The 25,281-nt window shown below is 52.5% G+C and overlaps 1 protein-coding gene across 1 annotated transcript in view; it reads left to right on the top strand.

Annotated features, from left to right (window-relative positions):
* The window catches only part of cntn3a.2 (contactin 3a, tandem duplicate 2), a gene marked incomplete at both ends in the record, with an annotated part of 46,088 nt that overhangs the window by 6,824 nt on the left and 13,983 nt on the right, over nucleotides 1–25,281 (top strand). Inside the window, 12 exons of the mRNA XM_079742271.1 lie at nucleotides 467–642; nucleotides 1,980–2,075; nucleotides 2,511–2,714; nucleotides 3,924–4,026; nucleotides 4,642–4,826; nucleotides 6,558–6,694; nucleotides 9,599–9,728; nucleotides 10,426–10,576; nucleotides 12,171–12,298; nucleotides 13,982–14,151; nucleotides 17,171–17,288; nucleotides 24,772–24,930. Coding sequence (XP_079598397.1) covers nucleotides 467–642; nucleotides 1,980–2,075; nucleotides 2,511–2,714; nucleotides 3,924–4,026; nucleotides 4,642–4,826; nucleotides 6,558–6,694; nucleotides 9,599–9,728; nucleotides 10,426–10,576; nucleotides 12,171–12,298; nucleotides 13,982–14,151; nucleotides 17,171–17,288; nucleotides 24,772–24,930 — 1,757 coding nt within the window. The remainder of the gene's footprint in view (nucleotides 1–466; nucleotides 643–1,979; nucleotides 2,076–2,510; nucleotides 2,715–3,923; nucleotides 4,027–4,641; nucleotides 4,827–6,557; nucleotides 6,695–9,598; nucleotides 9,729–10,425; nucleotides 10,577–12,170; nucleotides 12,299–13,981; nucleotides 14,152–17,170; nucleotides 17,289–24,771; nucleotides 24,931–25,281) is intronic.

The following is a 25,281-nucleotide window of genomic DNA, read 5'->3' as shown; positions in this document are numbered from 1 at the left end:
GGTGCTAATGCCGTCTACTGGTGAGAAAACACAAGAAGAGCAATGTGGCGATAAACAGGGCGCACCGCGTCGTCTGGGAATACAGTCGATATATCTTTCATTAGCTCCCAAACCATTCGTCTTCCTTTGCCCCGAGGAACGCCAAGGCCGGCGTTTTTTATTAGGTGTCAATTCACCTTGTTTTTCTTTTAAATCTCCGATAAGAAAAACGTAAGTAGTTTAAAGCAAATCTTTCTAAAAAAAAGAAAAAAAAGAAGAATAAAGGGACAGACAGTCTTTTCAAAAAGAGCAAAAAATTGAAAACACTCCAGTCGTTTTCTCATGAACTCAATCTTCGACCCTAAAACAAAAACCAGCCGATGTCGGAGACTCCAGTCCCCCTTAAGGTTTAAGCCCAACCGAGGGTTCTCTCCTTAGAGCCGGTGGGTGCTGAAGGTGCGGTCTGTTTCCCCACCCTCCGCCGCAGATGGTCGTTGAACGGGACCCTCATCAATCTGAGTCTGGATCGCCGGCGGCGTCTGTCCGGGGGGAACCTGATCATCAGCAGCCTGGACCGCTACCTGGACGGGGGGCAGTACCAGTGCACGGCCTACAACCCCCTGGGCGCCGTGCTCAGCCGGAGGGCCAGCCTGCAGTTCGCCTGTGAGTCCTGTCCATGGGCTGTTCTGCTGCCTTTCTGTGCATTTATGTGGATTCAGATGGTGTGTTTTATTTTATTTTGTTTTTGGTTGGTTGGGTTTTTCTCTTTCCTTTCTTTCTATTTTATTGTTCTATCTTTTCCAAAGCCGCCTGTGGACAAGTGTTGTGAATCAGCCAGGTGCTAAAACACTCAAACAATGCATCTGGTTCGTCCAATGTAATTGCTATGTCCACGTCGAATACACATTATTAATAATAATGTGTTTACCTATCCTAAAGTCAAGTCCTCCCGAGTGTCGAGGAACATCTAGAACCTGAGTCTGTACTGACTTGCCGGTTTTCTCCAGTGTTTACTCGTTTAAACCTGAGATGCAGAATTTTTGTTTTGGAATGTTTGCACAAAGTTTTTTATATTTTTTCCTGAAACTGAACTGAATACATTTTAAATTAACCAGTCTCTTAAGACTTAGCTTCTCTCGTGCTCTTTTTCGGTCCAAAACAAGAAGAAAGTTGTTCGAAAGAGGAATGGCAAACTAAAACACTAATTAAGATTCACAGGGAATCACATTTTACAGTGTTTGCTCATTACCATACGGGTTGTTGTGATTTAGGTTGCATCGTAGACGGCTGTTTTCATTACGATTATACGACAACGCCGCTAACCCAGCCTCTCTCCTCCTCTCCTCTTCTCCTTTCTCCTCCCTATTCCTCCCTTCTCCTCCCCTCTTCGCTCTCCTCTCTCTTCTCCTCCTCTCCTCCCCTCGCCTCTCCTCCCCTCTCCTCTCCTCTCCTCTCCTTCCTCTCCTCTCCCCTCCTCCCCTCCCCTCTCCCCTCCTCCTCTCCTCCCCTCTCCCCTCCTCCTCTCCTCCCCTCTCCCCCCCCCTCTCCCCTCTCCCCTCTCCCCTCTTCCCCTCCTCCCCTCCCCTTTCCCCTCCTCCCCTCTCCCCTCTCCCTCCTCCCCTCTCACCTCTCCCCTCCCCTCCCCCTCTCCTCCCCTCCCCCCTCCTCCCCTCCCCTCTCCCCTCCTCCCCTCCTCCCTTCCCCTCCCTCCTCCCCTCCCCCTCTCCCCTCTCCCTCCTCCCCTCTCCCATCTCCCCTCTTCCCCTCCTCCCCTCCCCTTTCCCCTCCTCCCCTCTCCCTCCTCCCCTCTCCCCTCTTCCCCTCCTCCCCTCCCCTTTCCCCTCCTCCCCTCTCCCCTCTCCCTCCTCCCCTCTCCCTCCTCCCCTCCTCCCCTCCCCCTCCCCCCTCCCCTCTCCCCTCCTCCCTTCTCCTCCCTCCTCCCCTCCTCCCCTCTCCCCTCTCCCCTCCTCCCCCCCCCCCCCCCCCCCCCCCCCCCCCAGTCCTGGATCATTTCAAAGTGCACACCAGGAGCGGAGTGTCTGTTCGGGAGGGCCAGGGGGTGGTGCTTCTCTGCGGGACCCCGACGTCGTCTGGAGGTGACCGCTCCCTCTCCCCTCACTCTGAGTCTCCTCTTCCTGTCTGCCGGGGTTCAGCGCTGTTTGGCCCCCAGATGAGACGAGACAACACTTAATTAATACCTGCAGCAGCAGAGCCGTGTGAAGCCAGGATCACAGCACAATTCAAGCAAGAAGTCTAATATATAAACAGTATAGATATAGATACTGTATATATATACATAAATATACAAAATATATGTAATAATATGATAGAAGAGAAATTGAAAACATATATATATATATATATCTATACTGTATATATAATTATACAAAGTAGATGTAATAATATGATAAAAGGAAAACAGAAAACGTGTTTGTAGATAATTCTCTGCTTCTCCATCCCCCCATGGTCACCCTAAGCTGACCCCGGTGTGTGCTCTGCTGTGATTGGCTCCCTGTGCTTGACCCCCCCAGACCTGACGTACGCCTGGGTCTTCAACGAGTACCCCTACTTCGTGCAGCAGGACCACCGGCGCTTCGTGTCCCAGAAGACGGGGAACCTGTACATCGCCAAGGTGGAGCCGTCGGATGTGGGGAACTACACCTGTGTGGTGATGAACAGCGTCACCAAGGGCAAAGTGCAGAGCTCCCCCACCTCTCTGATCCTCCGGTCTGGCGGTAGGTAGAGAGAGAGAGGCCGCGCGGCGTTAACAGCTTCACACGGTGCCCTAATCCCTCCAGTATCGATCCCTTTTGAGTTCAATTGACTCGCTGCCATCGCTTCGTGATCCGCTCGGACCAAGCCCGACTGTGTTTATTGTCACGGTACCAAAAGTAAATCGATCACGTGGCCGCGTTTTAGCGGTGCGATGCAGATTCTGTTTTTCATAAGGTAAAACATACTTTGAGGGCATTCCCGAGACGTTAACCGTCAGTAGGGCATATTTAAGGGCGGGCGCTGAAATATTTATCTCGGCCGCTACTTTAACTGCACTTGATGCATCGTCGTGGCATTAAAAGAATGGTGCGGCGATTTGGTAAACAGTCACAATGTAGGCCAGTAAATAATGCACCCTAAATCTCCTTCAGTGCTGTCCCAGCACTTTTCCCACTCTTTCCTCCTCTTTAAAAGCCCTTCACTCGGCTTCCAGGGGAATTCTCGTGCCAAATCTCCGCAGCGGCGAGGTTCTTTCAGCCTTCACGCCGTCTCGGAAAAGCAGAGAAAATAAACATCGGCCTTTTTATTTGTGATGAATTAAACATTAGCTGATAAGGCGAGCGGCCTGCGTGTTGAGCCAGATCCCTTCTGTGTGAGGGTTCGAGACCCCTTTTGCTTTCTAGTCTCACGACGAACAACGTTAGCTGAACATAACGGTCTGAATTTACTGAACCGAGCAATGTATTTGACTTTTCCTCATCTGATTTAGACCCTGTACTGTATTGGTTCAAATCCCCCAGATTTTAAATCTCGGTGAGACTTTCACCCGGTTAAATAAAGGTTTAATAAAATAAAATCCTCATCACACACCCCCTTTCATTCCTCCTTCGTTCTGGTCTAAGAAAAAGGCTTTGTTTCGTTTTAACGAGTCATCGATCACCTACATGTGCTTCTCGCCCAGTAAACAAACAATTTCGAGAGTTCCAATATTTTCAAATTGGAGTCTGCTGGACGAGTCCCCTAATCCAATCCCCACACTGGGCGGCCTGGGGCGCCTCTCTCCGGGCCCCATGCAGGGTGTTTGTTCTCCGCCTGCTGACTCCTCAGCCTGGCTGTGTCTCCGGCTGCTGTTGTTGTTTCTCTGCGTACGGCACGACGCCTGTCGCGCGTCACGCCTCATGCATAATGGAGGACTGAGCAGGCCCTGTTTGTGCTTGCTTTTCCCGCAGACGTGATGGGCGAGTACGAGCCCAAAATAGAAGTTCATTTCCCCGACAACGTGCCCGCCGCCAAAGGATCAACAGTCTCTCTCGAGTGTTTTGCCCTTGGGAAGTGAGTCGGCTTTGCTTCAAGTGTGTTTTCAGTCTCCTGAATTATGATTATTATCTCCAGTGAAAAAAGTCCCTTTATTTTATGAAGTAGTATGAAACAACTGTGGCATTTCTGCTTTGTGAAGGGTGGCGTCTCCGTTTAATTAGTCCGAACAACGAGTGGGTTTCTCTGCCTGTAAAGGTTGCGTGACTACGCTCGAGTGTTTCCTGGCCCCCTTCCCCGAGCGTTCTTAAAGTACTTCACTGCGAGTGCGAACTCTTCCCATACCTCTAACACTTCTGCACACGCCGCAAATACCATCCGACAATCTCTCAGCGTGAGCCGAAAGCGGTTGCTGATTGGAAAAGCTTTTAACGTGCTTACATCAAAAGACGCCATTACACTCGGCCCCGTTTTCATCTGGCTTTAGGTCTCTCTCACGCTCTCTCTTTTGCTCGCCTCCCTCTTTTTCTCTCTCCCTCCCTCTCCCTACGTCTGCCTCTCTCTCTCTCCCTCTCTCTCCCCCTCTCTCTCCCCCTCTTCCTCTCTCTCTCTCCCTCTCCCTACCTCTGTCTCCATCCCTCTCTCTCAATCTATCTTTCTTGCTCTCTCTCTCCCTCCCACCCCCCCCCCCAGCCCTGTCCCAGAGCTGACCTGGAAGCGGGCCAACGGGGTGCCCTTCCCCAGCAAGGTGAAGATGAAGTACTCCAACGCCGTGCTGGAGATCCCCAGCTTCCAGCAGGACGACACGGGCGGCTACGAGTGCGTGGCGGAGAACCGGATGGGCCGGAACACCGCCGCCGGACGCCTGGCCTTCTACGGTAACGGCCGTGGAACCCGCAACCTGACACGCGTCCGCTTTAGAACCGGTTTTTCGTTTTTAGGAAACGCTTTCGTCCAAGGCAACGTATATCGATTCATTCATTCATTTTTTTTTTTTTAGAGGCGAGCAGGTTGGGGTTATCGGGGATCTTGCTCAAGGGTTCCGGCAGATAGACGGCAGACATTGGGGTTCGAACCCAAAACCTTCTGGCTGGGAGTTAACACCCTTACCACTGGACTACCCTGCCCTGTGGGATGTGTTATGTGTCTCTATGTGTCTCTATGTATTACTGTGTGCGTTTGTTGCTTTGCGACAGGACAGTGAAAGCCGACAGGAAAGTGAGTGGAAAATGGAAACCCAGCAGCAGCTCTGACGCTGTCAGTGCTGGGGTTCTGTTTAATGTACTTAATGTTCTTAATGGATTCAGTATTTCATTACCTCGTCATTCCATCGCATTTTAAGTGAAACATTTGCAGGGTAGGACACGACGCATCGACAGCAGGTGTTAATAACAGAATCAGGTCGGATAATACGGTTAAAGGCAGGAAATTAAATAAAGAGTAAGTAAGAGATAAACGAGACGGGTTTGTTTTTACAAACTTCACAGCACAGCTTCAGCCCTGAGGTTTCGCGGGGTGTCTCGGCGTCAGAGAGCCGAATTAAAACACGCCGGCGCGAATTGGAGCCGACAGAACCGCACACACCTGAGACGTGAACTCGGCACGCCGACACCGCCTAATGAGCTTACTGGTGCTGCTTAATGAAACGCCGATACGGCGCCCGAACCCGAACGCCACGCCGAGGTGAGAGGCACGCCATGTCTGCCCTGTCGGCGGCGCCGTAGTCAGAGACGGGCTCTGATTAGCGGTAACCACGGTGAAGGTGGCACCCGGGGAGGGGAGGAAGGGGGGGGCTGTGTGTCGGCTCCGCCCCCTCACGCGGCGGGGGGGGGGAGATTCCTGCGTTTTCGTGGCTCTCTGTGGCGCGCGCCGCGGTGCTAATCCTGACGCGCTCCCAGGTGCTGACCCAGTTAGCAGCGCGGGGCGCTACGGCGGCACAGCCACCGATCCCCTTTGTCAGATCGCTTACTCACAGCTGTGAAGGCGCGCTGTGTGCCCCATACACACACACGACACACACACATACGCACATACTCACGTACACATACGCACATACTAATGTACAAACACACGCACACACACATAGACACGCTCACACACACACACACACGCATACTCACACACTCACGTACACATAGACACACGCACACACACGTACGCATACGCACATTCTCTCACACACACACACACACACACTCACGTACAGATACACACACACACACACACGTTCACACACGCACACACTCACGTACACATACAGTCACGTACACATGCACACACGCACACAAACACACGCACACACACACAAACACACACACACTCACGTACACATACAGTCACGTACACACGCACACACTCGCGCGCGCTCACACATTCCCTCCTGTGTATTCGTTACCTCTGACAATACGGTTGAACAACGTGCTTTGCTCTAAAAGCTAAATCTGGTGTGTCCCCGCGCACCTCATTTAAATAAATACATAGTGTACTATAAAGTGGAGCCCTCCCCCTGAAAGAAAGAAGCATTCATCACCCCCTCCCCTCGGCGGGGGGGGGTGGTTCATGGGCTGTGTTTAATCGATGTGCCCCCCCCCCCCCCCCCCCCCCCCCAGCCAAGCCCCAGTGGGTGCAGACCATGAAGGACACGGCCCTGGCCATAGAGGAGCGGCTGCAGTGGGAGTGCAGGGCCAACGCCAAGCCCAAGGCCTCCTACACCTGGCTGAGGAACGGAGGGCCCCTGGACCTGGAGGTACCACACACACACACACACACACACACACACACACACCTGGCTGAGGAACGGAGGGCCCCTGGACCTGGAGGTACCACACACACACACACACACACACACCTGGCTGAGGAACGGAGGGCCCCTGGACCTGGAGGTACCACACACACACACACACACACACACACCTGGCTGAGGAACGGAGGGCCCCTGGACCTGGAGGTACCACACACACACACACACACACACACACACACACACACACACACACACACACACACACACCTGGCTGAGGAACGGAGGGCCCCTGGACCTGGAGGTACCACACACACACACACACACACACACACACACACACACACACACACACACACACACCTGGCTGAGGAACGGAGGGCCCCTGGACCTGGAGGTACCACACACACACACACACACACACACACACACACACACACACACACACACACACACACACACACACACACACACACACCTGGCTGAGGAACGGAGGGCCCCTGGACCTGGAGGTACCACACACACACACACACACACACACACACACACACACACACACACACACACACACACACACACACACACACACACACACCTGGCTGAGGAACGGAGGGCCCCTGGACCTGGAGGTACCACACACACACACAACACACACACACACACACACACACACACACACACACACACACACACACACACACACACACCTGGCTGAGGAACGGAGGGCCCCTGGACCTGGAGGTACCACACACACACACACACACACACACACACACACACACACACACACACACACACACACACCTGGCTGAGGAACGGAGGGCCCCTGGACCTGGAGGTACCACACACACACACACACACACACACACACACACACACACACACACACACACACACACCTGGCTGAGGAACGGAGGGCCCCTGGACCTGGAGGTACCACACACACACACACACACACACACACACACACACACACACACACACACACACACACACACACACACACACACACACACACACACACACACACACACACACACACACACCTGGCTGAGGAACGGGCTGCCCCTGGACCTGGAGGTACCACACACACACACACACACACACACACACACACACACACCTTCCCACACACACACAGACAGACTCCCGCCCCCATGGGGTCCACCTCCTGCTATGGGGTCTTTTTTTCTTTCCTTATGGCGTCCTGTTGGGCAGGTCGAGCTGCTCATTGGTTTTTGTTGGAAGACCATGGCAGGGTGGAGGAGGGCAGGGTGGAGGAGGGCGGGGTGGAGGAGGGCAGGGTGGGGGGGGGGCAGAGTGGAGGAGGGCAGGGTGGGGGAGGGTGGGGGGGGAGGTTTGGTGAGAGGCAGCTCTGGGCCCCCTGGGTACACACACCTCAGCGAGGTGTAAGCGGTGATGAAAGCGCGAAGACATGGATGAGACCGCGGCTCCTCCCCCCCCCCCCCCCCCCCCCGGCAGATAACACTACGAGAGAGAGAGAGAGAGAGAGAGAGAGAGAGAGAGAGAGAGAGAGAGAGAGAGAGAGAGAGAGAGAGAGAGAGAGAGATTGCAGGCACGCAAGGGAGACAGGGAGGGGGAGAGATGCAGAGAGAGAGAGAGGGATACAGAGAAACTGAGCTTCAGAGCGAGAGAGAGTGAAAGAAACTGAGATAGACGGAGAGATACAGAGAAATGGAGGACTAGAAAGAGGGAGAGAGAGAGAGAGAGGGTCACAGAGAGCTAGAAAGAGAGCGAGGGATGAGGAGAGAGAGAGAGAGATGAGGAGAGAGAGAGAGAGCGGGAGATGAGTGAGGCTCCCAGGAGCCCTCCCTCCTCATCCGAGTGGAGCCCCCTGCTTTAGTTGATTATTCATGAGGCTCAGGAGCGCTGCACAGTGAGGGACAATGGGTTTAATCTGCTGTGAAACGGACGCGCGGACGGACACCTTGCTCAGACCCCCCCTACCCCCCGCCTCGCTGCATCTCGCCGGCCCGAGTGGAGCGTCGACCCTCCCCCATCTCGCTCCCATACCTCCGGCGCTCTCATTAGAGGGGCTTTTCTAATTGAACCGCGCCACTTTGTTTTGTTTTTTTTGTTTTTTTTCACTCAGCCCCCCCCACAAAAAAATGTATTTACAAAGGGCTTTTCCTTTCTTTTTTTCTTTTTTTTGTGTTGTATTAAAATGACAGAATGGGTGCGAGGCGACCGGAGCCTCGCCCCACAAGAAAACACACAAACACACACAAACACAACGGGAGCTGTTCGCGGGCGTGGTCAGCGGGCGGCCGGTTCACATCGCGAGTGGGAGGGGCAGCAGCGAGGAACACTTCAAACTGCTTCCTGTCGAGATGGGGATCAACAGATACACACGGACGTACACACACATGCACACGCACACAGACACTTGAGAGACACACCCTCAGACACACCCATCATTGACACACACATACACACTTTCACATAGACACACACACACACACGTACACAAACACACACAGGCTCGCATGCATTCCCACACACACACACTAATCATACAAATACACGCACACAGACACACACTTGAAGTGTCAAATATTTTCTCTTGATCTGACGAGAAATCCATTTCTCAAACCAAACATAAATGTTAAGATATTTTCCCCCTCCTCCTCCTCCCCCACCTCCTCCTCCTCCTCCTCCTCCTCCCCCTCCTCCTCTCTCTCCTCCTCCCTCCTTCTCCTCCTCTCCCTCCTCCTCCTCCTCCTTCTCCTCCCTCCCCCTCCTCCTCCTCCTCCTCCTCTTCCTCCACCACCTCCTCATCTTCCTCCACCTCCTCCTCCCTTCCCCCTCCTCCTCTTCCTCCACCACCTCCTCCTCTTCCTCCACCTCCTCCTCCCTTCCCCCTCCTCCTCCTCCTCCTCCTCCTCACAGGACCGTATCCACGTGGAGGAGGGGGTGCTGACCATCTCCGTGGTGACCCTCTCGGACGGCGGGATGTACCAGTGCGTGGCGGAGAACAAGCACGGCTCCGTGTACTTCGGCGCCGAGCTCATGGTCCTGGGTACGCACGCAGCGCCGCCGTCGCCTGCTTATCAATTCTCAACATAAAAAAACGCTACAAAGGAAAAGCCTCTTGACGGCGGCGTCGCACGGGGGGGGATCTTAAAGGTCATCTCCGCTGTCGTTTGAAAGGTTGGGGGGATTATTGGATAATGGGGAAGGAGGGGGGAGACCGGTTTCATGCGGTCAAACATATTCTTCATTTTCCGATCTTGATACGGGGGTTCTTCCTCCTCAGGCCGGGTTCTAAGGAGGGAGGATGATAGATGGGAGGAGATCCATGGTTGACTTTAACGCCCCCCCCCTGAGGGGGAGCGAGTGACAAAGTTATGCAAAAAGAGGCGGATAAGCTTTTCCTTCCGTTGCCTTTACACGATTCCTATCATCAGTCACTTTGTACTTTTGCCACTTAAAAGACAACATCTGTCTCAAGTAATTCGTCGGATTGTCATCCCGATCTGTTATTCTGTGCTATTTTACGATGAAGAACCGTTTAAAACACCTCCTGTGAGTACGACGGGTCGGTGGCCACGCGGTGCCCCAGAGAAGCGCTGCGGTGAGCTTGTGTTCTCAGCGGCGTGCGTGCGTGCGTGCGTGCGTGCGTGCGTGCGTGCGTGTGTGCGTGCGTCGTCGTTGCGTACCGGGGCGTCGTGGCGACTGCTGAAGAGCTTCCCTCTGCGGTCTCTCCCGGTCCGCAGCCTCGCCCCCGGACTTCACGGGGAACCTGCTGCGGGCGCTGCTGAAGGCCAAAGCGGGCTCCACCGTCGCCCTGGAGTGCCGGCCCCAGGCCTATCCCCTGGCCAGCATCCTGTGGAAGAAGGGGACCCTGCCCATCCATACCAACGACAGGTGGCCGCCCCATCAACACACACACACACACACACACACACACACACACACACACACACACACACACATGCACGTGAGCGTGCACTGGAAGGCATTCACATGCACACACACGCACACACGCACACACATACACACATGCAGGATGGCTTTCCCGCGCACACGTCACACACACGCAAGCGGAGGCGTGCTGGCAGGCATTCCCACGCATACACACATTCATGCACAGGCAAGGACGCATGCACACACACATTCCCGCTTACACACACACACAAGCTGAGGCGTGCGGGATGGCATTCACATGCACAGACACGCATGCACCCCGACGCACGCGTGAACACACATGCGATGCATTAATGCACACACACACACACACACACACACGTCAACATCCGAGCCATGTATCATCTTACAATCATTTTCTTCGACCCTCAATTATTTACACCTTCCATAAACAAACAACCCCCCACACACACACACACACACACACGCAGGCAGACATGCACACACACACATTGAGAAACTAGAAAACGTCAGAATGATAGCTCATTCTATTGTCACATTTATTGTTCTTATACAAGAAATGTTCTATTGACAATGTAATAGAAATTTCAATAATTTAGTTTTATACTTTTGTAAAGAAAATTTATGAGCGTTTACCATCACACTCCTACTATTTCTTACTCCCACAACTCTCTCCATTACCATAAACGCACACACACTCGCACACACACACACACACACAACGAGTGTGAACATCAGAGCCATTGATCATTCTAATCGTTGTACAAAAGCTAATCTTAAATTCCTAATCGTCAAGCCCTTGTTTTAAAGTGTTGCATCACACTCTCACGTATCTCCCCTTACCGTCCACAAACACATGCACACACACGTACAACACACATTAAACAAACACGCTAGACAAACACAGAGACGGAAACACACACACACACACACCAAACACGCACACACACACACACCAACACCACCCACTGGACACACACTGGGCACACACTACACACATTACACACACTAGACCCACACTAGACACACACTACACACTAGACACACACTACACATTAGACACACACACATGTACACACACACAATAGACACACAAACACGCACACAATAGACACACACTAGACACACATTACACACTAGACACACACACTACACACTAGACACACACTACACATTAGACACACACACACGCACACACACAATAGACACACAAACACGCACACAATAGACACACACGTGTACACACACACAATAGACACACAAACACGCACACAATAGACACAGACTAGACACAATTACACACTAGACACACACTTAACACACACTACACATTAGACACACACACACGCACACACACAATAGACACACAAACACGCACACAATAGACACACTAGACACACACTTAACACACACTACACATTAGACACACACACACGCACGCACACAATAGTCACACACCAGCCACACACGCACACGAAACACGCCGAGACCCACTAGACCCACACAGTTAACACACGCGCGCGCCAGCCACTGGCCGCGGTGTGAGCGGTGACGCCCTGCTCCTCCCTCCCAGGGTCACGCTGTCCGCCGACGGAACGCTGCGGCTGGCCAACGTCACGCGCTCCGACGCCGGCAGCTACACCTGCTTCGCCAGGAACCGCTTCGGCATGGCGAGCACCACGGGAAGGCTGCTGGTGACAGGTGCGTTCTCCCGGGCACACGGCGTTTAATAACAAGCGATCCATTTCCAACTTTTAATAAACGTAAATCTTCCCCGAGAGATGCGGAAAGAGAAATCGTTTCGGGGGGACGAATCGACGGGAAACATCTCCCTTTGTTCGGTTTTATTTTCCCACCGGTTGCTCGCGCCTCTGGAAAAACACATTTGTTTCGTTCATTTTCAGAAGTGAGACAGAAAACCCACCCATCCTTATCACAGCCCGCCCTGCCTCCGAGGTCGTCTCTTTTATTGAGTTGTTTTTGTCTTCTCACGTCTTAAAGCCGCCGCCATAACGCACTCCAAAAGGGCTTAGGAAACAACCCCATCATTGTTTTCCTTACAGGTGCTTCCTTACAGTTGCTTTGAACCGCCAATTTACGGAGACGAATGAAAGCGTCTCGATGGCTGCGATAGAGGTGTAGGGGAGGGGAGCTATTGACGCTGGAACAATGCTGTCTTTGCGGCAAAGTGAAAGACGGAGGGTTGATTTACGCGGCTGTGATTTGTTTCCAGCGCTCGATGCCTGAACTGTTTCCCAGCGAGGCTTTCTGCTGCTAATTAAGAACGCCGGCCACGTTTCTCCCCGGCAACATGAATAACAAGAGTGTCCCGATGCTGTTTTCTGATAGCGCGTCTTGTGATAATAGCTCTCAGGATTACCCGAGATTACTCCTCTTGTCGGCTGTGACCAAAGTGTGGGTGAGGCCGTTTGCGTCAGCCTCCATGTTATCACAGCACCATGTCTAAGCCCCCTCTCACCCCAGCACACACCCACACACACGAGGACACACACGCACGCACGCCCACACATTCGCGCACACACACACACACACACACATACATAATCACGGGCACACACACATAATCACACACACACACATACTCACGCACACACACACACACACACATACACACACATAATCAAGCACACACACACACACACACACACACATACATAATCACGCGCACACACACATAATCACACACATAAACACCAACACACACCCACACACAGACGCACACACACACACACATAATCAAGCACACACACACACCCATACACACACACATTCTCACGCGCACACACACACACACACACACACACACACACACACACACACACACACACACACACACACACACACACACACACACACACACACACACACACACACACACACACACACACACACAAAAGCCAGTGGATTTCAGCTTGCGATAGAAAAGAGAATAAAAGAGAAGTGGTGTTTTTGTCGTTGTCGGCTCCTTTGTAGGAGCAGACAGCGCGATCGGGTTTATTCTTTCACCAGGTGAACGGCCGTTCCCCGTTTGGGGGTGATTGCTCCTGCCGGAGAACCGTTTCGCACGCCAAGGTTCTGCTGCAGCTTTTTGTAAGGCTCCAAAAATACAGAGTGACACTTGTCCGCTGTTCTGACGTCAATGGCGCCATTGTGTGTGTGTGTGTGTGTGTGTGTGAGTGTGTGTGTTCCCCGTGTGTGTGTGTGCGCGTGTGTGTGTTCCTCCCTGCGCGTGTGTGTGTGTGTGTGTGTGTGCGTGTGCATGTATGTGTGTGTGCGTTTCCCCATGCGCGTGTTTTTGTGCGCGTGCGTGTCTGCACCCGTGTGTGTGTGTGTGTGTTCCCCCGTGGGCGTGTGTGTGGGCAGACCCCACCCGGATCGTGCAGGGCCCGGCGGACGCGGAGGTGACGGTGGGCCGCAGCCTGGTGCTGCCCTGCCAGGTGGTCAGCGACCCCGTCCTGGACGTCTCCTTCTCCTGGGCCTTCAACGGCCAGCTCATCGCCAAGGGAGACCGCCACTTTGAGCTGCTGGGGGGGGTGAGTGGTCCGCCGTTACCTCCTCCCAGAGTGCCGGGGGGGGGAGTGTGAACAGCCCCCCCCCCCCCCCCCCGGTAATGGGAGTGGGACAGCTGTCTGACGCTGGGGTGTCGCGGGTCCCCTGAATGCCGACAATCGTCGTCAGCCATCGGGGTTGAGGGGTGGGGGGTCTATTGGGTGAAAGATGCTAAATTCTGGGGGGGGTTGTGACTGTCGGTGTGTGAAGTGTTGAGGAAGAGAGCGTCCCGCTAGACCAGGGGTCACCAACACAGCGCCCCCATGCTGCAGGACGCCCGCAGGGACCGTATGAGGGGCCCGCAGGGACCGTATGAGGGGCCCCGCAGGGACCGTATGAGGGGCCCAGCAGGGACCGTATGAGGGGCCCGCAGGGACCGTATGAGGGGCCCAGCAGGGACCGTATGAGGGGCCCGCAGGGACCGTATGAGGGGCCCGCAGGGACCGTATGAGGGGCCCGCAGGGACCGTATGAGGGGCCCGCAGGGACCGTATGAGGGGCCCAGTAGGGACCGTATGAGGGGCCCAGCAGGGACCGTATGAGGGGCCCGCAGGGACCGTATGAGGGGCCCAGCAGGGACCGTATGAGGGGCCCGCAGGGACCGTATGAGGGGCCCGCAGGGACCGTATGAGGGGCCCCGCAGGGACCGTATGAGGGGCCCAGCAGGGACCGTATGAGGGGCCCAGCAGGGACCGTATGAGGGGCCCGCAGGGACCGTATGAGGGGCCCAGCAGGGACCGTATGAGGGGCCCAGCAGGGACCGTATGAGGGGCCCGCAGGGACCGTATGAGGGGCCCGCAGGGACCGTATGAGGGCCCAGCAGGGACCGTATGAGGGGCCCCGCAGGGACCGTATGAGGGGCCCGCAGGGACCGTATGAGGGCCCAGCAGGGACCGTATGAGGGGCCCGCAGGGACCGTATGAGGGGCCCAGCAGGGACCGTATGAGGGGCCCGCAGGGACCGTATGAGGGGCCCGCAGGGACCGTATGAGGGGCCCAGTAGGGACCGTATGAGGGGCCCCGCAGGGACCGTATGAGGGGCCCAGCAGGGACCGTATGAGGGGCCCCGCAGGGACCGTATGAGGGCCCCGCAGGGACCGTATGAGGGGCCCAGCAGGGACCGTATGAGGGGCCCGCAGGGACCGTATGAGGGGCCCCGCAGGGACCGTATGAGGGGCCCCGCAGGGACCGTATGAGGGGCCCGCAGGGACCGTATGAGGGGCCCCGCAGGGACCGTATGAGGGGCCCAGCAGGGACCGTATGAGGGGCCCGCAGGGACCGTATGAGGGGCCCGCAGGCCGGTTCTACACATAGCACTACTCATTCTACTACTACATCACTACTCAACTCTTTCTCACCTTTTTTAAGTCATTGTTGATGATTATTGTGAGAAATCATTGACACGACTCAATTAATTAACATGTCTTCACATAGATGAGTATTATTAATCATTAATAGTAATATATAACCAAAGGCAAACTGGGCAAATTTGTTATTTCAGAAGCGTGTATCAAACTGGGCGCCGTTCGTATGGCTCAGCACCCATGAAGTAGCTCTCAGGTTCAAAAAGGCTGGTGACCCCTGACCTACGAACCCTCGCCCCCGCGCGGGACGCCGACCGAAAGCACAAACCTGGCGCCCAGTTTGCAGAGTAATCCCGCGTGATTTCGCCGTGCCCCGCGTGATTTAGCCGTGCCCCGTGTGATTTAGCCGTTCCCCGGCGCGTCTCCCGCTCCACGTCCCGGTCGGGGCCTCGGGGCCCCGGGTTCTTCGGCCCCGCTGTGCCAGAGCCTGGGGGATGAGGGGGCAACACGTGACATCATCGTGGCAGAGCTGTTTCAGCGGGACGGGTGCCCGTCTGAGGCGCTGTCTCAGCCCCCCCCATCTCCCTTGTGTCAGGGGATTACGCAAATCTGTTTGTGTGTCTGTGTGTGGTTGTGTGTGTGATTGCATGTGTCTTACATTGGACATGTTTGTGTGCTGTGATGAATAATGACACGCCAGAATGTGTGTGTGTGTGTGTTAGTGTGTGTGTGTTTCGATGCGCTTATGTGTGTTTGTATTTAATATGAATGTTTGTTGTGATGAAAAATTACAGACCACGCCAGAATGTGTGTGTGTGTGTTTGTGTGTGTTTTTATGCATTTATATGTGTTTGTATTTAATATGTTTGTTGTGATGAAAAATTACAAAAACACTGCAGTGTTTGGTATTATTTGTAATTTGTGTAAGGATGTTGTGAATGGAAAATGAAAGAAAGCATATCAGTGTGTATTCGTGTGTATGTGTGTGTGAGTGTTTGCATGCGCAAATGTGTGTAAGCATGTTTCCATGCATGTGTGAATGGGTGTTTGACAGAGTTCTTATCTGAAATGAGATTCCCTCTGAATCGTGGGATAATGTCCCCAGTCCAATGAGATGATCAACTTAAGTTCACTGCTTCAAGGAATTCATTTCCATAATTAAACCAACTTGGCCCCGGTGCCGTTCCCCCTGCCAAAGCCCAGAGAGGATTCACCACTAATTCTCCATTTGCTGCTAGCACACGTCTGCTTAGATGAGAATCTAGTCAGCCTTCGTTTCTTTTAGGAAATTTAACCAAGCAGAATCCAGCACTCCAACGCTACCCCAAAAAAACGAGAAATTCCCTCTTTTTTTGTATTTTAACGGAATCTCGTAAAGACCTCGGTGAAAGAGAGTCGGGGAAGAGGCGGTTTAAAGCGCCCTGTGATCTCCTGTCAGCCTCGCACTCAGCCCAAAACTTCCAAATCAATCTTTACGCGGCCGACATTTCTGTCCCTAATTACATCAGTAATGATGAGGCGCGGATCCCTCTTAACGCCACCGCAGCTGCGCATCAAAGCTACCACAGATGTGTTAGCGGGGGGCCCCTTCCTCACTCAGCGGAGGCCGTCCCCGCTCTTCCTGTGACACGCGGAGCCCTTGTTTTTCTTCATCTCTCTGTCGTTTTCATCGTCTGCCTCTTCCTCTTCCTCTCCCGGTAGAGGTCGGCGGGGGACCTGATGATCAGGAACATCGAGCTGAGCCACGCGGGGAAGTACATCTGCGTGGTGGACACCGACGTGGAGAGCCTGTCGGCCGTGGCCGTGCTGGTGGTCAAAGGTACGCCGATGGTTTGGCCCGCCGCCGTTTCGCTGATTATCCGGTAGCTCTGGGGGACTTTGGGGCCGCAGCCCGGGGTGACTTTGAAAATGGTCAACGGAGTGCATTTATGCAGCCCTATTCTAACCAGTGGCCAATCAAAGCGCTTTACAATATCGCCCACCATTCACCCATTCATGCACCCATTCACACACTGACAGCGGAGTTAGCCACGCAAGGAGTTAGCCACATCCAGCTCGTCAGGAGCAGTTAAGGCCTGATAATGGTTCCACCTCGACGCAAAGCAAGGAGTTTTACGGACCCATTACGTCCTTGCGGACCCTCTCTGCGTTTGTAACCTTCCGCAGCAGCAAGGGCTGTGATTGGTCAGCTAACTACAACCCGACGCAGAACCAAAACAGGTTCACGACTGCATCGAAGCGTCTGCGTGGTCCCTGCGTTGCGTCGAAGTGGAACCATAACCAGCCATTCAGGGTGAGGTGTCTCGCTCAGGGACGCCTCAACACTCGCCTAGGAGAAGCCGGGGGGCCGAGCTAGCAACCTAACGTTTACCAGCCGACCCGCTCTGCCTCCTGAGCCACAAGCCTCCCCCTCTTTGTCTGACGCGCATCTCGACCCAAAGGGTAACGTGTCAGCGATGCTGTCATCGTGGCCGTCCTTCTCTCTGAGTAGTTTTTCTGTTGTGGTTTTGGTGTCTTCTGTGTGAATATTAAAAATGGCTTTTTAATGGAGGCTCCGGGTGGAAAGGCGTAATTTATTTGGGCGTTATAAAGGCTGACATTTGGCGACACAGAGGATTGCTTTTTTGATTATTCATTTTGGTGACTCATTACAGTTTGGAATCAAAATATGTTTGCTTTGCATAAAAGTGTATATGGGCATAATCATAGTTTCCAAAAGTTCTGATTCTACTTTTTATCAAAAGGGGTAAGCTCTTAGCCTGTCAGTTAAGTAAGTGTTATTTCGGTAACTCGTTTTTCGGGAAAAATAGCTTAGTAATTGAGCATTGCCCAAAAAGCTCCTTTCAATGGGTTCCTACTCTTTTATTGAAAAAAACTCCTTCATAAAAGAAACATCTGCGCTTTGTATCGAAATACCTGTAGCTCCGTACAAAAGCCCGATAATAATACTCGTTCCGTGGTACAAGACTCATTACAACACCAGAGTTACACACCACCACATAGCATCACACAGCGGCTAGCTCTGCACCAGCGGAGTCAGACTAATTAGGTAGCAGATGGGCCGGGAGATTGGGCTAATGAAACATATCTGCTCCTCATTGGAGCGCGGCGGCGGCGGCGTAGGGCGGCGTGTCGATGAGCAGTGTCTGTAGCTCCGATCAATGGCCGCCCGGGCCAGCGCGCCCCGCCCAACGCATCTGCTAAATGTCACACGGGGTGAGCGACGATTTGGGTGTCAAGTTGTGAAAAGGTTGGATCCATATCTTTATTTTGTGCCGGCGGGAAGCTGTCGGCGTCGGGCCGGACGGGGTCGAGTACGCTGTAAGAAATAGGACCTCCCTTAACCGGAGATTAGGATGCAACCCCAGCAGTCGTGATACTGATATCAGGACCGCTGAGAGGGGACCCGCACTCTGTCTGTCTGTCTGTCTGTCTGTCTGTCTGTCTGTCTGTCTGTCTGTCTGTCTGTCTGTCTTTCTCTTTCTCTATCTCCCCGTCTCTCTTTCTCTCTCATTCTCTCCCTCCCTCTCTCTCTCTCTCCCCTCTTCCTCTCTCTCTCTCTCTCTCTCTCTCTCTCTGTCTGTCTGTCTGTCTGTCTGTCTGTCTGTCTGTCTGTCTGTCTGTCTGTCTGTCTGTCTGTCTGTCTGTCTGTCTGTCTGTCTGTCTGTCTGTCTGTCTGTCTGTGAATCACCGTGCGATGCCCAGTGAACCGCCCTCCTGACAGCTGCTAGTGATGTCCTCTCGGATGGGATTGAAGCACGCCCTGAAAGCTTTGGAACATGGACTGTTGGGATGAGGAACAGACTGGAGGGAGACGGGCGTTGGCCAGACGCTACTGCCCAAACCCAGGCAGCGTTCTGCCTGGGTTTGGGCACGCTGTTCACCTACACCTAAGCATGCATGTATGTCCATACACGACCACAAGCACACATGCAATATACTGTGTGCACATTTACACAAAAGCACTGGAAAAATAGAGTGAAACACACACACACACACACACACACACACACACACACACACACACACACACACACACACACACACACACACACACACACACACACACACACAGCAGGATATCAGCTCTCAATTACCTCCCAGTGAATCGAAGCGGTTAAATGGTCAGGGGTGTGCAGCCTATCTCCTCTCAGCCGTTCATAACACAGACACACACGCGCACACACACACACACACACACACACACTGTGGTAATAGAGCCATGGCCATTACAATGCAAATGATCGGAAGGAGCTCTCTGGCTGCCGATCGCTCATCCATCGTGCGGTTAAAGCGTTTTATTCGCTATTGTCTCTCGTGCCGCTTATTCTCCTTGGGAGCGAGGGGGGGGGGGCAAGGTCACTGCTAACTACTGGTTACACAACTATTGTTAGTTCTAATAACTACTGGTTAAACAAACATTGTTAGTTCTACTAACTACTGGTTAAACAACTGTTAGTTCCTCGTCTCAGACTGTTCTTTTATACTGTTTTTCCGGCTGGTTGTTATTCTGTTTGTTTCGTACGGCAGCGGGAGAGAGAGAGAGAGAGAGAGAGAATGGGAGAGAGAGGGAGAGAGAGAGAGACAGGGAGAGAGGGAGAAGGAGAGGGAGAGAGAGAGATAGAGGGAGAGAGAGACAGAGAGAGAGAGAGGGAGAGAGAGACAGAGAGAGAGAGCGGGAGAGAGAGAGCGGGAGAGAGAGAGCGAGAGAGAGAAAGAGAGAGAGAGGCAGAGAGGGGAGAGAGAGAGGGAGAGAGAGAGAGGGAGAGAGGGGAGAATGGGAGAGAGAGAGAGAGAGAGAGAGAGAGAGAGAGAGAGAGAGAGGGAGAGAGAGTGGGAGAGTGGACGGCCTCGCGACGCGTCCTCGATACGAGTGGCGCGTTCGCCGGCATGTTGAGAAGGTCGTGACACGTGGGGGGGGGGGGGGGGGGAGGCGCCGTCCGGCCCCGCTGCTCTTATGAAGGGGGTCATGACGGTCGCCATAACAACGCCGCTATCGCCGGGGGGCCACGAGGAGAAAGGAGTATTAAGGGATCATTGCGATCGCTCAGTAATAAAACGTAACACAATATGACGTGCGCCGCGGAGTGGACGCCACTAAAAGCCTCCGGATGGATCCGGCGCCGACCGGTTGGCGGCCCCAATCACCTAAAGGGCGGGCGGCCATCTGCGGACGGGTCGGGGCTGGATGGCGCCAGATTTATATCGTTTAAAGCGGGGTTCCAAAGCGTTCCGCTCTCTGATGTAAAAACAACAAGCAGCAGCAGCGGCGGCGGAATTAGATCATTACAAGCAGAAACACATTCATCAAGTCTTAATTATTGAATCAAAAGTCAATGAAAACAAATGAAGGACCGCCCACCGCAAACGCTAAATAACATCATCAGGCGCCGGGGAAGGCGGTGGTTGAAGGGTTCCTGTTGCGTCGCGGTCGGAACCTACCGGTTGACGATCTCCCGGCTGGGTTAGCGGTAGCCTTAGCTGTTAGCCCCACACGGCCGTGCCTCTTAGCGGGGGCGTCCGCGCCGTCGGCGGGTTACACCGGTGCACTGGTGGATCTGACGCCTGGCTCGCCGTTTGTTGTGGGTGATTAAAAGGACTCTAAAGCTGCTTCGAGGATTCAGCGCCGCGAGCCATTAAGCTAGCGCTGGTCTGATGGGACCTAATGGTGCCAGAGCTGGTTCTTTGTTCGTCGCTTTAAAGACTCATTCTGTGAACAAAATAAATTAAATAACGTTCACAAACACGCACCCCCATAAAACTACAGACTGAACTTTCACTTTTTAGGGAGGTTTCATTTAATTTAATTTCGGTTGATGGATAAAAGATAAATCCCCTCTGTGTCTCGGGCGTGATGCCGTGTGGAGTAGGTAGGTTCCTACCCCGGGCTGAGTCTTGCTCAGAGGCCCTGGCAGTCTGTCCACTTTATTAAACGATTATTTCAGCAGCCCTTCAGACACTGACAACCCGCGCCCACCTGAGCCAGGGAAATATAATTAAGAGGATAAGGGATGATGCTTGATTGTGTGTTCCATTAACATGTATTAATGAGGCCACCTTATTTGTTTTTTTTATAACCATCTAATGAGTTTTACACGGATCAATATCTCAACCTGATAACGGTTAAGGATTAATGTATATCGACAGCACACACACACACACACACACCCACACGCACAATAACCCACCCCCACACACCCATACCCAGACATACACACCGTCACACCTGTAGACAAGCGCACACAATCCTTATGCAGGTACAGCCTCCTATACGCACATAGTCACACATGCACACTAGGGCTGTAACGATATGCGTATCGAAACCGAAATCGCCACACTCAGAGCCACGAACCTGTCTCCCGGTGTGAGAAGGCAGAAGCGCGACACGCCCTTTCTAACTCCCATTGTCCTTCCAGTCCAGATCCAGCCACACGATATGAGCCGTTAGTGCCAGGGTTTCCGTTGTCCGGTAATAGAAAAATTTAATATCCGACAAAATTGTATCTCTCCGGTCAAATTGTCCGATTGAAATTTGCTTATAATCTGTCTAAATAATAGTCTGCTGACACCGCTCCTCTTATCGATGCCGTAAGTCTGCGACGAGATGCCCTCGCTGTGGTGACAGCGCTCCGTGGCTACGGAGGATTGCATTTCTCCACAGCCTGCGTCCTCATATGCGATATGAACGACATTTATCCTGAGTGGGCCAAGCGCGCAAAAATAGCCTGTGTGATCCCTGTCTCTAGTGTTTTGTGTGCTTTGACCGGCAGTTGGTCTGCTTATAGGTCGGAATGAGGCGGCCACCGATTCTTGACAGGCTGGGTAGCCTACTTTATTCTTACACACAACCGGACTCGTTTGTTCCTTCAATAGACACACACACACACACACACACACACACACACACACACACACGCTACCGCTCGCTCTCCTCGCTCGTCCACTCACTCGCTGACGTCACTCACACACACACACACAGGTTAGTTATGCTGGTTAGTGCTACCAAACTATTCAAATTACTATTATTTATTTGACATTAATATTTTAAAATGCGTAAGCCTAAACCACAAAAGTAGTTGAGGATTCTTTTGCCTACCTGCAAGCATCCGCCAACTGCAATCTTTGGTTATTTATTTTTTCATTTTGCTATAGCCCTAGCCCTTTAATATTATTCTTTCTGTTCAAATATGTTCACAGTGTTCCAAATTATTCTAACATTAAGTTAATTGTTATTTAAGTGTTGTTTCAATAAAATGCTTTGGAAAAAAAAAAAACGTGGGATGTATCGAACCGTGGGTCAAAAATCGTGATACAAACCGAATCGTGAGTTGGTGTATCGTTACAGCCCTAATGCACACACTCAACCACCTGCACACACATACACACAAACAATTGCATTCACACTGATACAACCGCACATTCACACACATAACCCATACACAACACGCATACATGCACACCTACGCCACGGAAATGCACACTGCACTCAAACTCACACCCTAACGCACACAGAAGCTCCCAGACTTATATTGTGGGGTTGTATATAAGGTGTGTTTCCTGTGGTAATGCTCTGATAATGTTGGGGTGTCTATACAGTCACCTCAGGGTTAGCGGTGAGGCGCGGGGCCGGGCTAGCGGCGCTAAAGCCCACCATTGGTCTGTAACTCGTTAAGATCAGACACCTTCATTAGAGCGGGAAACATCGGAACACTCCGACGCTAGAACCCACCGCGCCTTAATCGTCGGGATAATGAAAATAAATGATAAAGGTTCGGTCTGCAGGGTGCCCGGGGCCAAACTTCATCCGTTCGCTTTTAATTTGACTCCTCTCCGACGAGCCGTTCGGGTGGGGGAGATATCAATAAAGCCACAGGATTATTATTTAAAAGAGGCGGTAAAGGCCAGCTTGAAAGTTAGTGTTTAATGGTTCGCTGCGGCTACTTTTATAGAGTCAGGCTGCTACTGGCGGGGGCTCAGCCGAGCTGTAGTCTGCTGAGAGACACGGCGTCTGTCCTCATCCAACGCTGTACCCTCCGTCATGCACTGGGCTTACTGTCTGTAGAGGCTAGTTTTGTTATACACCATGTTATTACTCTATAGCATGTTGGTAGTATAGCTATACATTGTGTTATTACTCTATAGCATGTTGGTAGTATAGCTATACACTGTTATTACTCTATAGCATGTTGGTAGTATAGTTATACACCGTGTTATTACTGTTTATAAGGAAGGATAGTTATACACTGTGTTATACATTCTGTTATTCTGTAGAAGTTAGCATAGTTATACACTGTGTTATACTGTCTATAGAGTATATCGTAGTTATTCACTGTGTTATACATTGTGTTATATATTGTGTCTTACTGTCTGTAGAAGGTATTACAGTTAAACACTATATTATACTGTCGGTTGAAGGTAATATAGTTATGCACCGTGTGTGATTTCTATAGAAGGTAGTAGAGATATACATTGTGTTACACTGTATAAAATGTATTAAAGTTATACACTGTGTGATACGTTCTATAGAATGTTGTACACTAGTGCTGTTCTACAGAGTTTATATAAAATGAGGTGCTGTCCTACTTTGTGGCATATCATTTGTTCTACATTGTGGAGTATAATTTTGTTCTACATTGTTTTTGGGTTGTCCTGGCTTGTGGCCTTGTTTACAGAAAACCTTTGAAGAAGTCTCTTTGAATCTCTTGATGAAAGCGGTGGTGGTGGAGGTCGGCTTGCAGAGAGAGACGTCTTCCTCCGCCCACACAGGCGGGAAGGTCGTCCGAGAAAGATTCGGACCGCCGTTGCCCAAACCTTGGTTCATACCATGTTAAAGCCTTGACTAGAGATAGCCACGACTAGTTAAAGCTTTGACTATTAAGAGCCATGACTAGCCTTAGCCATGGCTACAGTAGTTAGAGCCATGACTAGTTAGAGCCATGACTAGAGATAGCCACGACTAGTTAAAGCTTTGACTAGTTAGAGCCATGACTAGAGATAGCCACGACTCGTTAAAGCTTTGACTAGTTAGAGCCATGACTAGAGATAGCCACGACTAGTTAATGCCTTGACTAGTTAATGTCTTGACTAGAGATAGCCATGACTAGTTAAAGCCTTGACTAGTTAAAGCCATGACTAGTTACAGCCATGACTAAAGATAGCCATGACTAGTTAGAGCCATGACTAGTGATAGCCATGACTAGTTAGAGTCGCCGAGAGATTCGGACCGGGCGTTGTCCAAACCTTGGTTCATACCTTGTTACCAGAGAAGTTTACGGAGCCTGTGTGTGTGTGTGGACCCCCAGGACCCCCCAGCGCCCCCGCCACGGTGACGGTGGACGAGGTGACGGACAGCACGGCCCAGCTGACCTGGAGCCCCGCCCAGGAGCACGGCAGCCCCGTGACCCTCTACCTCATCCAGACCCGGAACCCCTACAGCGTGGGCTGGACCCGGGTCAGCACAGGTGGGTGACTAGTTAGAGCCACGACTAGTTAGAGCCACGACTAGTGAACCCCTACAGCGTGGGCTGGACCAGGGTCAGCACAGGTGGGTGGCTAGTTAGAGCCACGACTAGTTAGGGCCATGACTAGTTAGGGCCATGACTAGTTAGAGCCATGACTAGTTAGAGCCACGACTAGTGAACCCCTACAGCGTGGGCTGGACCCGGGTCAGCACAGGTGGGTGGCTAGTTAGAGCCACGACTAGTTAGGGCCATGACTAGTTAGAGCCATGACTAGTTAGAGCCACAACTAGTGAACCCCTACAGCGTGGGCTGGACCCGGGTCAGCACAGGTGGGTGACTAGTAAGAGCCAC

This window comes from Pollachius pollachius, assembly GCF_949987615.1.
Source record: "Pollachius pollachius genome assembly, chromosome: 8".
Taxonomy (NCBI): Eukaryota; Metazoa; Chordata; class Actinopteri; order Gadiformes; family Gadidae; genus Pollachius; species Pollachius pollachius.
The sequence above is the reverse complement of the archived record's forward strand: the minus strand, read 5'-3'. Positions and strand labels throughout refer to the sequence as shown.